Source organism: Aegilops tauschii, chromosome 3 (assembly GCF_002575655.3).
Source record: "Aegilops tauschii subsp. strangulata cultivar AL8/78 chromosome 3, Aet v6.0, whole genome shotgun sequence".
In the NCBI taxonomy this organism is placed as follows: domain Eukaryota; kingdom Viridiplantae; phylum Streptophyta; class Magnoliopsida; order Poales; family Poaceae; genus Aegilops; species Aegilops tauschii.
The window spans coordinates 25,599,731-25,613,738 of NC_053037.3; the positions used below are offsets into that span (position 1 = coordinate 25,599,731).

Here is a 14,008-nt window from a genome sequence, read left to right on the forward strand (position 1 = left end):
GTATAATTAACTTATTCTGTACTCACCATGATGCCAGGCACGGCCCATCTAACCACGTGAGGGGCCCCACAGGCGGCCTATCGTGCCGGCAACGCTACACCAGCCCATTTTGCCAGGTTCACATCGATCTTTCCCCTTTTCTCGTTTCCCTTTCCAAATCCCTAGCCCTCTCTCTCCATTTGCGCCTCCAAATCTCCACGGCGAAAGCATGACAGCGAGCTGGGCCTCGGGTGGCGGCGGCTGCGGTAAGAAGAGCGGTGGCGACCGCAAGTTAGGTCGAACCCTGGGTCCTGGAAGCAGGTGGGGCGGATTCAGTGGCACAGGAGGCGGCGGCGGATCGGGTGGAACAGGGGACGGGGGTTTCGTGGGCGGCGGCGGGCCGGGAGAACCCACGGCTAGGGTTTCTTCAGTGCTACACTTTGGTGGCAAAAAGGTAAGTTCTTTAGCGTTGTTCTTTACATCCCAGCATTATCGCCGACAATTCATGACCTGTGGCCATGACAAGCTCCATTAATGTGGTCATCAGGAAACACCTGGTGGCCGTGTTTGCATAGATGCAGACAATTTTGGCAGCGCATTCGTGGGATGTGTGTTTGAGGTTAGTCTACTGAGCATGATCTTCAAACTAGTACCGCTATTGCGGTCAAGCTGCAAAAATCTTCAGTGTTTAACGATTGCAGTGACAAGTTCAGTTATAAATTGACTTGAATTGCTCATGATTTATTTAGGATGATATCACTTCTGAGTATGTTGAATGGGTTGATGGGGAGTGGGATAGCAAAGCAAAGTCAGTCATTAAGTATCTTGCCATGAAGAACAAGAAACTGGAGACTAAGATTACAGAATATGAAGCTGAAATTAAAAGGAATGAGAAAGAAAAGAGGGCAATGGTTAAGATGCACAAGGAAATATTGCTCTATAGGGATAGGATTTTAGGATTTGGAGGTCTTCTGTATCTTGGCCTACTTGCCATTATGATTGCTGTCATAGTTAGCAAGTAGATTGTTCATAAAGTTATTGACATCATTGTAATTGACATGATGAAATGCTGGTGAATTATTTGCTATTCAATTTATGGTCAAAGTGTAACAGAGATTGCAGCATAAATAACATGGGGCCATCATGATTGGTACACAATGCACTTTTGGCATGTTCTATATTTGGCAAACAGTGCACTTTTGTCATGTTCTATATTTGGCAGACAATGCACTTTTGGCATGTTCTATATTTGGTAAGTGATGCACATGGGCACATCACCTAGCAACACTACTGATTTATGCAGCAGCCCAGTTCATTGTCTTGTTGTAACATAGGAGCAACATCTAGCAGCACCTACACCTTTGATGCAACACTGAAGCAAAGCAACAGTACATATTCAATATTCTGAAATGTAACTGAACTTGACACTTAGGGTGAGCAGTAGATATTCAGTTCTTCAGCCACAAAAAACCCGACCAAACCGTACCGATTGCATAAGTTATATGCTTACATATAAAAGCATACCTAACCAACATCAAACCCAAAATAATGTTAACTTATATGCTGAAACATATAACAGCATACCTAACTAAAGATAACCAGCAGCTTCCTCCTCCTTCAGCAAGTGTGCCCATATTCACTTCTTCAGAAATTTGAGGCGGCGTGAGCGGCGCACCACACACGGAGAAGCCTTCTTCTTGACCGCCGTCCTGTTCGACAGTTGTGCCACCTGATCCTGAGCCACCTCCTCTTCTTCCACCTTCACTATGTCAGGGAGGAGGGGAAGGAGCTCGACGTCGATGGGCATTGTCTTGCCACCCTCGACGGCGACCAGCGCTACCATCTGCACGGCGTCCTCCTCGTCCTCCTCATGGTCATCAGGGATGACCAGTACCTCCTCCACGTCGTCCTCCACGACGTCAGGGCCCAACGGCAGGACTGGCTTCGGCACGTGGTGGACCTGGTAGTCCGGGCTGACGGGCGCAGGAAGAGCGAGCTCGACGTCGACGCGCTCCGCCATCGACGTGACGCGTGCTAGATCTGGCCGCAGCGTCATGGAGGTGGAGCGGTACATCCACCACCTTGCACGCTGAACAGGGGAGTCGCTCAGCGTGGCCTCTCGCATTGCCCACACGAGGAGGAGAGCCGGCGGGACGCCGCGGCCGTAGGGGAAGTCGCGCCTCTTCTCGGCGTCGGTGAGGACTTTGACGAGGCCACGCGCGTGGTTGACCAACATCTCCGTGCTGGGGAACCAGCCACACACCTCCGTCAACTGCACGCGGCACCCCTCGTCATCGCCGGCGAGCTCCATCATCGCTCTCTGCCAGCCGAGGCTTCTCTCCATGGAGGCGGCTGCAGCGGTCCCCGGCGACGGTTTTCTCGATCTCCTGTAGGTGGGGATAAGAGGGGAGTTCGAACCGGCGCCCGTGGGAGGTGGGTGAGTGCGTGGTGGGGAGGAGAGTGGTATAGTTACTTATTTAATGGCATTTAGGACGTGGGGAGGGAAACATCTTACTTTATTTAAACAAAGTCTGGGATCTCGTCTGCTAATACACTAAGGATACAACCAGGGGGCGAAAGCCTCCAAACCAAAGAAACACAATCGCCTACAGCTACCTTAGCCAGAGTATGAGCCGCCCGATTAACACAGTAAATAATTGAAGCAAGTGTTCTACTCTTCTTCCTTCTCCACTTTTCTGCACATGATAAAAGACAAGCTAAGTTAAGGAATGATAAAAAAATTTAATAATCCACAATGCATACAAACACTTACTTGTGATTTAGTTTGCATTTCTTGCTACGTCTAGTGTGTCCTAGCTCTTTGCAAGCGCCGCACCGTGTTTTCAACTCATCAAAAGAGAGTGGTCTACCATTTTTCGAGACAGGGCGGCTCTTATCTACCTTTGTTGCACCTTTGCTTGACACTTTCATAGGATCTTTAACCGCAATCATGTTGCCTTCACCATCGTCCACATATTCAACTGCACACTTACTGATGTCATTTGTTTGCTTGATCAAATTTTCCTGTAGCAGATCATACTCATGACTCTTAGCTATCACAGTCTTCAAACTCTCCTGTAACTGATCCCACAAAGCAGGGTGTTTGCATGCCGCATGCATAGCTTCTGACGCTAACACACTGACCTGGCTATATTTCATTCTTTCCCCGGCCGTAGTCCAACCAAATCCCAACAGATCGCTTGTGCGCCCCGCGGGCAGTCCCAACCTTGCTTCTTTCGTGAACCGAACAAGAACTAAACACTTTGGTATTTCAGATATGTTCAAGTGCTTCAGTACATGGAATATGTGCTTGCAAGGTAGACCCTTTCGAATCATTCTTCTGCAGCTACACCTTATAGTTTCTGCAGAATTTACTGGTGTATACTCCACCCAAAAACGGCGCTTCCGGTTATTCTTCCAGGCCACGATGTACTGCTGTGTTCCGTCTCCCAGCTTAATTTCTACAATCTCCATGCCGCCAATTTTTCTAAGATCATCTTGCAACATATAGAAGTTTGCTGGAGTGAAGATGTGAGAAGCAGCTATCTCAAGTTCCCTCGAGCTAGTAACTGGCACCGGTAAACTCTGTGAGGCCGTGCAGTCATCTCGCGCCTCGTTTTCACGGATACGCACAATGGCGTTCTCATAGTGCAAAATCATATCCACCAGGGTCATTTCACCGTCTAGGTGGAGGTGAAGGCATGAGTTCAGGCTTTCACTCCGCTGGTTGCTTTTCATGCCAAGCCAAAACCCCTCTGTTAGATAAGCCGCGGCCCACAGTCTCCTCTTCTTATACATCCGTCTCAACCATGTTACAGTTTTTTCCGACCGCCATCTTTTGGAAAATGCGTGCCATCTCTCCTCAAACGTGGCCGTGGACGTGCTGTAGTACAGAAGAGTTCGGAACTCCTTCAAGGACATGTGACTGAGGTGAATCTTCATATTTTTTTCTATATGCCACGTACATATACGGTGCCACACGTCTGGCAAGACTTCGCGAATTGCCTTGATCATCGCAGCGTCGGCGTCTGTGATAACACTCTTAGGCATCTTTTGACACATGGACCTCAAAAAAGTCTGCAGAAGCCACACGTATGTCTCTTCGGTCTCGTCCGAAACTATGGCACAACCAAAAACAGTGGTCTTCCGGTGATTGTTAAGACCAACAAAAGGTATGAATGGCATACCATAGCGGTTCATCTTGTACGTGCTGTCAAATACAAGCACGTCGCCGAAGTCCTCATAGTCATGACGAGACTGGGAGTCGCACCAGAACATCCTATTCAAATGTCCTTCCTTATCCAGCTTGTACTTGAAAAAGAAGCTAGGATCCCTCTGTTTCCTACTGGCCATGATGCCTATGGCTGTGGCAGCATTCCCTTTTGAAAGCAGCTTCCTCTTCTCCCTGGCGCAAAGGTTGTATATTTCACGCTTGGTAAAACCAACACCGCCGTACCATACATGTTTGCTGATGAAGCAATCCATCATGTCGTGAATTCTAATCCCTGCAGCTCCCATGGACATTATCTCATGCTTCTGGTACTCTTTGATTTTTCTGTGGGACCAAAGAAAAGGTACCTCGTCCGGTCCTGCCAACATATGGCTATGCTTGTCCTCAAAACTTTCTACATACCAAACCCCACGCTTTTGGTCAAGCTTGACGGTCAGGTGCGCTTCGCAAAAGCAACGTGTCTCGGCTCTGAGCCTACGGCTGTGTCCTTCCTCGGTTAGCAACCTATTGTCACGTTTCCCGTGTCTGGAACAAACAAACCGCCTATAACGCATATGATGTGACTCGGTTTTGCTATACTTGACCTTATTCTTTCTAATGCTGAAACCATTATCTCTAGCATAGCTGTTGTAGAAATCATACGCAGCATCGTGAGACGTAAAGGTCATTTCCCTTATCTGCATGAACATTTCCCTCTTATCATCTGCACTGGCAGTATCTTGGACACTCTTTGCCCCATCATCTTGTGTCACCTACACAATCAAACCAACAGCCATGAAAACAGTTTTCTATGGTTTAACATTACTTCCATAGAACATTGATTACACACATACCTCACTCATGGTGACCGACGACTAGGACTCCCCAGAATTCGGTGCATCTAATGATTCGTCGTTAAGGCCTGTCTCCGTGTCGGATTCACCGTAATAGTCGTACGCATTATGACATTCGGAAATGAACTGAAAAATACAACACAAATACATACTTACTTATCATATAATATTCCAGAAGAAATTCAACTTGCATGCCAACAAAAATTTTCACTTCCGTACCTGACTAATGTAATCTTCATTGGAGATCTACGAGTTGTTTTCCTGATCATCATCAAGCTCATCGATCTATAAATTTTCAACACAAAGATTTAATGTTGTCGAATGTCACCAAAAAATTACAACATGACAATGCCACTCACATTAACATCGTCCCATTCGTTCCCATTCTCTGACCAATCTCCACGATCTGAATTTTCATCTTCTGACCAATCTTCTATCCAGTCTTTCATCAGTCCTCCAAACTCCATGTCTACCATGATATCAGTTAACTCCTCGTCCGCCATTTCCTACAACCAATAATATGTATCATCACATGTGCAAACATTATCAATGATGAAATATACAACACATAGCACACGATCATAAACAACCCCAACCGAGGCCGTTCAGATCTGCCAAACTTAGTAAGGAAGATGTCCACGGCACCCGTCGTGATCACTTTCAATCGCGAGGAACTGCACGATCTCAAAACCTAGCTAGATCTGTGATTACCTCTGCCGCCGGATACCTAGGTTAGCCGCCACACCAAATAACGATACTGGTGGTGCGGACAGCCGACGGCAACCGACGCTACGTGAACCCAGATCACGAGAAGCAGCACTACCGGAACAAGATCCACGATCGCATGCGCCGCCGGGTAGCTAGGTTACCCGCCCCGCTAGGTTAGCCACTACCACTGGCGGCGGCAGTTCGATGTTGCCGCGAGCGAGACTAGAGGGGGGACGCGGGATGCGGTACCTGTGCGCGCTCGTTGGAGATTTACGACGTTGCCGCGCCCGCTGTCCGACGAGATCGCCGGCGACGAGATAGCCGCCGCTGGAGATCTACTACGTGCCCGCTGTCCGACGAGATCGCCGGCGACGAGATAGCCGCCGCTGGAGATCTACTACGTGACTTATGGAGCTGCGTCAATGCTCGCGAGATTGATGGAGCTGCGTGAATGATTGGATTCGGCAGGTCTTACGTGGACGTGGGGTCGTGTGATGTTTTTTTTCGGACTAGGGTACTGTACGTATACGGTCTGGGTTATACAGGGCTAGACAGGGCTTGGATCTGGGCTACGGCGGGCCAGGAAAAAAACAAATTCGCGGGGACAAAAATACCCCTCCGAAATTAGGTTAGGGGGGAGCACCGGAGCAGGGCTCGGAGGTCAACGGTCGAGCGCCGGCGCTGCGGTAAGGAGGAGGAATCTGGAGCCGAGGACAGCATCGGTCTCAACGAACGAGGAAGACGACGACAGCAGCGGAGAGGAAGGCTATGGGCCGAGATCGACCGCTTGATCGGCCTGCGAGAAGAGTTTGACGGACATGTCATTGGATGAGCGACGAACAGTGTAGATGGACGAATGCAGTCTGCAGTCAAAAAGAGTGATGGTAGAGGATCTGATTCCGAGGCGCTGCCGTCCGTCGTCCACTCCGCGCCCGAGCGCCGCCCCAGCTCTTGACCCCACCGAGCGCCGCCACTCTTGCGGCCTCGTCGCCCACCGCCATCCTAGACAGCTACGTGTGCGCCTGCTCCAGTTGGCTCATCCGCTGCCCTGCCGGTTTCTCCGCGACGAAACCTTGGTGCCTGGTCGTCGGGTGTGTTGAACATGCAAAAGAAGCCGGCGGCGGACGGCGTTGGCGATAGCGCGCGTGGTTGTTGAAGGAGTCGGCGTGGAACACCTTGAGGTGGTGCCTATACCTATCGCCGCTGATGCGTGTTTGAGCAGCTCGCGCGCCGCCGCTGCAATGTTCTGGATCCAGTAGTCAATTTGAGTTCGTTCTTGAATACTACCAGAGATTCAGGTTACCTGATCTAGATTAAACTAGGCTGAATCCCTTTTTGAAGAGTAAATTCCTTGTTCAGTGCTAGATTTACGAGATGCTGGATACATGGTTTGTGTTTCTCTGGTAGAAATTGGGGTTAATTAGATCTATGCTATTATAATTGTTACGGTTTTGAAGAACGTCGTTACTATTCATCTTATTATGTCAGTGCCATTACAATTCTGCAGTTGTTTGAGATATATGTCATTATGTACCTCTGACGCCATCACGTATTGGAGTGAGGAAGAAGGGAGAAATGTATTCTTTACCCTCCTCTTCAACCTCCGTCCTTCCTTGTATATTGTAGACTGTAGTACGCCTGCTCCTGACCGCCGCGCGCGCCGTACGCCGTCGCGAAGCTCGCGCGGCGAGGAAGGGTAGAGGCCCCTCCCATGGCACTGCTGCCTTTCCCCTTCCTCCGTGCAAGATGCAGCATGAGGCGACCATGGCGCGTCCGGGCACGGAGGAGGCGCGGTGGCACGACTGCTGGTCGGGTACGAGGTGCAGCTGGTCCATGTTAGAGTATATGTATGATTAGGATTGATTAGGGTTAGATCATCCTGTACTCCAAGTCTCATACCCCTTGTACTCCTATATAACACCCACCAGGGTCCGGATCAAACAACAAATTATTAGGGATCACAACTTTCCACATGGTATCAGAGCGGTTTGACTCACGTCGCCGATCATAGGTTTCCACTACTTCCGCATCACGCGCCGCCCCCGGGGAGATCATCTCCTCGGGGGCACGGCACCCGGTCTAGATCAAAGATCTGATCGGTTCTTTAGATTAAATTAGATCCAATTTCGCAATTTTCAATCCATAGTTTATAGGCTAGATCCGATATTAGCCACGAATAAAATCCCTAAATCTCTAATCCCAACGACCATCAGATCCGGTGTACAGATCCATCCTGGCGGCGCGGCCAGCTACGATCCAATCGTCTCGCGTGGCAGCGGACGATCAACAAGCAGCAACGACCAACCTCATGCATGCCTCCACCCGATGTATCTAGGTGCATGCACTGGTGGCCCTTGAGCATGCATGCATGCAAGGGGCTTTAGGAGCAGCATCAACACACGCGACCATGCGTACCTACGCGCCGCCACGACTACAAAATCCGACGCACGAGACCAACGGCATCGACCATGAGAAGGCGGTCTCCCACGTGCCAGCATCGATCTACACTGCATCAACCTGAAACTACACCGAGCCAACATCAACGTCAAGCTGTACGACTACACCAAGATCTTCGTCGAGCTCTACACCGCCAAGGTCTATATCACGCGAGTCGATCCGCATGCCGCCAAAATAACCCTTGTACTCCTATATAACCCCCCACCAGGGTCCGAATCAAACAACAAATTATTAGGGATCACAACTTTCCACAGTCCAGAGTCTTCTTCCATCCCAAGTTGTTCTTTCTGGTCAAACATTCTGCAATTCATTCCCACGCTACTAAGCAACCAACCTCTCATCCAATCCCAAATCAGCAACCCCGGGATCGATTGAAGCAACCAGCCACTTCTCTTCTTCCCTGCGCAGAGGCCCCTCCCGACGGCGGCGCCTCCTCCCGTCGCAGTCGTTCTTGGAGGTCGCTGAGATGCAGTCATTCTTCGACGGAGGTGCAGTCGAGCAGCAGAAGCAGTTGGACGCGGCCGCCTCGGCGAGCGCCGGCTCGGGGATTCATCCCCTCCCTCAACGCCGGCGAAGGACGGCCGAGCCCTGGCGGCGCAGCGCTATGGGTCGGAGCTGACGTTGCGGGACGCGCTGGAGGGCCGCGGCGACATTTACCGGCCGCTGCTCCGGGAGGCCACGACAGCGCAGGGCCGGCGGGGGACCGGCCGGACAAACAGGACTGCTTTTTTTGAAGTAAGAACAGGACTGCTACGGCGGGAGGTTAAAGATCATCGCGACGTGCGGGTCCCACACATCAGTGAAATGAGAAAGAGGAAAGCATGGGACAACCTTGTCCATACAAGAATATACGGCCTCCAATACGTCTGTAAGTGGGCCTCATACGACGTCGTACATATATAATGACATATGTGAAATAATAGTGAAACTTAATGGCACTCACATAGTAAATTGAATAGTAATAACGTATTTTAAAAACGTGATCTCTACTCCTAATGAAGCAGTTGGTAGTCTCCGTTCCGGGCTTTTTTTGTCCCGGCTTTTTCTCGTCCCACCTCCCGTTTTCGTCGGTTTTTTTCGTCTGGATTATTTTCGTCTCACCTCCCACCATCATCTTCTCACAATGGTGTTTTCACCCTCCTAATAAAAACTTTCCTAATCTTTTTAAACTTTCCTAACCAGACATGTGACCAACGGGCAGGGAGTGATTCTTTTCCGACCCACGTCGATCTCCTTCGCGGTCCATTTTAGATTCTGTTTTTTCTTTCCAAATCCAACCCCCACCTGATCTGGAGTGATTCTCTCTTCGCCCGTCGCGTGATCCCTTCGTCCGTCCCTCCTTCCGCGACTCTTTCTTCTTCCTTTCTCTTCTCTCCCATTGGAATCTCGATCCAAAAAAAGGCGGCGGCATGAGGAGGTGGTATGAAGGACGACGGCATCCATACTTGTCTCCTCGATGCTGGACTCCAGTGGGAGCAGCAGCGCCGTACCTCCACGCGAGGGAAGCTCGTCCCCACAGGCCACAGGTCTCCTCCACACGGCGAGCCAATCCTCGAGTCCCTCTCACCTTTGTCCGCCTCCTCCTCCTAAAGCAGGACTATGCAGCCTTCTCGCCTCACCACCCACCACCCAAGGCGACAGATTGCTGCTTAGGGTTCCTGCCTGCCGCGGCCGCCTCCCGCGCTCCCTGCCAGCAGCCCTCATCTCAACCGCCGGCCCACCCCTACCCAGTGGCCGAGACCACCTACGGAGCTCCACCTTCCATGGTGTTTCCGCCACCGTAGTCACCTTCCCATTCCCCTAAATTGGCTACTACTCAAGCCGTTCGCTCACCAAGTCGCCCGCCCGTAAGGGTTTCCACGGGCGGCGGTGGCCGGTCACACTTTCGCCAAGGGCATGGTCGAAGTCAATCAGGGCAAGAATACAAATCGGCGGCAACAGTCGGCCGGATGCCGGGTACTTATTTCTCTTCTCTATTCCCGAGCATACGCCATCTCCTTCCTATTGATCCTCTCTCTTGGAACGACGGCAGCAGCACAAGACCGAGGCGCGGCTGGTGGAGGGCCGCGGAGGCGGGCGCGCTTGTGGGGGCGGTGGACTGAGGACGCGGCCATCCCTGGCCTGAGGTGAGGTCGCAGGGCGGCGGTTCCTCTGCCCTGCCACTCTTCCTCTACTCTCGCGTGGTGCATCTTCTTTCTGCTACTATACGGTCACTCTGCCATTCTCACTCCCCTCGTTTTCTCTGTACTGTACGCAGTGAACAGGAACGACGAGGTAGCCGCATATTCAGAGAGAAGCATGTCGAGGATTGGCTCATACATGGATTAAAAACTTGTTTCTCATACATGGATTAAAAACTTGTTTCTCGGTGCAATTATATGTAATATATGATTTGCACTAATTGCAACTATTTTGGACAGTATATGTGTGCAATTTTCAGACTAAACTGGAGCGTTGAAACAGTCTGTTGTGTGCAACATCTCCTATGACCAACATCTTATACCTCTGTCGTTGAGCTGTACTCAATTGCAGCCAGCCGCATCGGACCAAAACCATACCGCCATCAACCGATGAAGGATGAGTTCATCGATTTGCCCCTGGTCAGCGGCATTTCATACGATACGTTTGCAATGGTATTTGGAGGCCCCATGCCTAATACTATCAATCGATTCAATTTTTTGCCTGTGTAAGTTAGTTTGGATTGTTTGTACAATCTTACGTGATTTCATATGTACTTTTGTGTACGTGCTTGCTATACATCACTGCAGAGAATTGATATTCACTTAATTTATACCGTTTCTGAGAATTAGTATGTACGAAGAAGATAAGTAGCACCGAACTTTATTCTTGTCGTTTGGATTATAAATTATTACTGACAACCCAATGATTTGTTAATAAGGTGGAATAATTTCCATACTGTTATTTTGTACAAGCGAGTCCTGGTTAGAAGCTCAATGCAGATAAGGGTTGAATCTTGATTTTCAAGTTTTTCAGGATTCATGATAATAATTTAGTTCTGAGTTAGTAGTAATTCAGAGTTACAAGATTACATAATTACATGAAGGAGAAAAAAAGTGGAAACCATAGCTAACATATTTCACAGGCTTAGGATATTTAATTGTTCCCATCAACATGTAATGTTCTATTTTGTAGCTTCCCAGTATCATAAATAATAGCTACCATACTTCATTTATTGTTTAAGTGATCAAATTTTATTCATCTGTTCAATTTCTAAGTAAGTGTATCAATTATCTCCTTGCTTCAGCGATGTTTCAAATTTTACCGGGTGCAGGGATTATCGCTGATGGAATGCTTCTGGTTGCGACCCAACAATTACTCCCTTATCATATTTTAGCACAACTGTATTAGCTATTTAATCTTCTACATTTTATTAACCGTGATTTTTTCCTAGGTTTCATAGATGAAAGGAGTCCAAAAGATAATTTACCATCCAAGATCGGGGTTAATATCTGCATTAACTGCTATCCATCCTGATACTAGATGAGGAGACTCTAGGTAGTTAATGTCATCCTAATTGAATATGACACAGACTATGTTTTGAGTGGCGTAGCCCAAGCTTGGTTTATTCATTCGTCTTTCTTAACTCTGATATAACTATTCTTTGTGCTGTGGCCAACTCATACATCATGCATGGATGATCTTTCAAATAATTATACATACCTCAGCAAACACAAATCAATGAGAGGACCAACTAAGGAATACAAAAGTTGAAGGCCCATGATGGACAAAAATGATATATCTTTTAGGTTATTGAGCAGGTCATGCTGTTGTTTTTTTGTTCTTTAGATTTTCGCTGAATGAGGCTTTTGCATCTTCCTAAATGTGATCTATGGCACTCAAGGTTATGCTAACTGTTGTTATCATTATGTGATTTCAGTTTATATATAATTCAGTCAGAGGCTTTATCCATGGTGAGTTAAATTGCTGATGAGTGTTGTGTGTTTTGCAGGTCTGGTCCTATTGCATTGGTAGTTGGAGCGGCATCATGGAGTCAGAGGCTTTATCCATGGTGACTTGGTGAGATAAAGTGCTGATGAGTTGTGCATTTTGAAGGTCTGGTCCTCTTGCCTTGGTAGTTGGAGCGGCATTGCTTGCGATGGCCGTGGTTGGCGAGCACCTAGAGACGTTATACTTGCTCGAACCATTTAAACAGGAGCAGCGGCACGCAATCAGACCCAAAATACAGCTCGAATCATTTAAATAAGTGTGTTCTGTTACGATGAATGCCTCTTTTATTTCTCAAGCTCCTGAGCTCCTATGGAGTTCTCTTTTTGCGAAACCTGTGGTTTGAATATGCATTTTAAGGACTGATCTTCTATAACTGTACTCTATCTTCTAGCACACAACCATTATGATTGTTTCTTGTATGAGTATGAACAATAGGACTTCACAACAGTAGGTTCAATTCTTTTGAGGGAACTCCCCTCTATGAAAGATGCTCAAGCAACATGTTCCATAAGTTTCTTTGTCCCCTCACATGACATGCATTTGCATATGATATTCTATTCCTTTTGAAAGATTGTCTGCTAAAATCTCTATTTTTGTGGAGAGACTTGCACTCAAAAGAGATTAGCTGACATCAAGTGATACAAGCAAGGGACCCACTAGAGATTCTTGTGTATAAGCAATTGGCTAAACGAGTGTATTTGATTTCTTGGTTGTATCCTGTTAGGTGTACTATAGTGGTGACCAATATCAATGCTTGATCACATTAAATTGCACACAGTATTTCTCTTATGCTTGAAACAAAGTAACCATTTTGCTATTAAGTGATGTGCTCAGATTAAGTTTGTGCTCCCCTAAAAGAAGTTTGTACCTGAATTAGTCCGGACCAAGCATATGCTACATTTAAATTTGTATAGCGCAAGTAATCATAGCAATGTGCATGGCATAATGGAACGAAGTAAATTTATGGAAGGACATTTTAGTTAACCAGATCATTGTTTTAGTTTCTTTTTCTTGGGTATACTACGTCACATTCTGTGATGCGCCCGTTCGATGTTCAAACTTCAAACACCCAAACGTATGAGGAAGAAATGAGCTTCCACCTTGAAAATGATCTTAATCACTTATTTATTTCATTTGTATGCATTATAGCCCGTAGCAACGCATGGACGTTTTACTAGTATTTATAATGACACAGAACTAATTAACCCTAGAAATTATCAGACGGGTACTTCTTTTTATTTGTTAGTCGCAGACTCCGGCAGGCGTCCGCAAGCCTGCTTGCTTCTTACCGCGAAACCCAGCAGGAGATTGCAGGTTCTATGTAGGACGATGGTGGGCTCCTGCAGAGTAAGCCAATTTTGCATGAAGATGTTGCCACTAGTACAAAAAGTCGTTTTAGAGATTGTACCAATAGCCGGTTAAACTAAATTGAAATATGTCCGTCTAGAACAATATACCTCAGGCGGTCCAGAATTTTAACCGTCTCCTTTAAACACTTAGACGGTTGTAACTCGCAACCGTCTCTCATATGCGTAACATTAGAGGCGGCTCAAAAAGGTGGCCGTCTCTGTATTATTTTCAGACGGTCATTATAGTAAGCCGTCTCTCGTGTGAGAAATATTAGAGGCGATTCTTAAACTTGACCGTCTCCGTAGTTGATTCAGACGGCCAGAAAGCACAGCCGCCGTCGGACGTGGCAAAATTAGTAGATCTAAGGCGAAAATTAAGATGGAATGGATCGATAGAGATTTGATTTCATATATAATTAGTAGCAAAATGCAGCGATTTCAACAAAATAATCGCTGCATATGCACCATCGGCCGGCCAAATC

General features: G+C 47.7%; 1 protein-coding gene across 1 annotated transcript; it reads right to left on the reverse strand.

Moving 5' to 3' along the window:
- Positions 1 to 2,650: 2,650 nt before the first annotated feature.
- On the reverse strand, positions 2,651 to 5,546 carry LOC141042639 (protein FAR1-RELATED SEQUENCE 5-like). The gene is made up of 4 exons (XM_073511493.1): positions 5,403 to 5,546; positions 3,124 to 4,962; positions 2,753 to 3,003; positions 2,651 to 2,675 (listed from the first exon to the last, which is right to left on the reverse strand). The coding sequence occupies exons 1-4, from the start codon at positions 5,544 to 5,546 to the stop codon at positions 2,651 to 2,653; spliced, it is 2,259 nt and encodes a 752-aa protein (XP_073367594.1).
- Between the last annotated feature and the right edge of the window lie 8,462 nt (positions 5,547 to 14,008).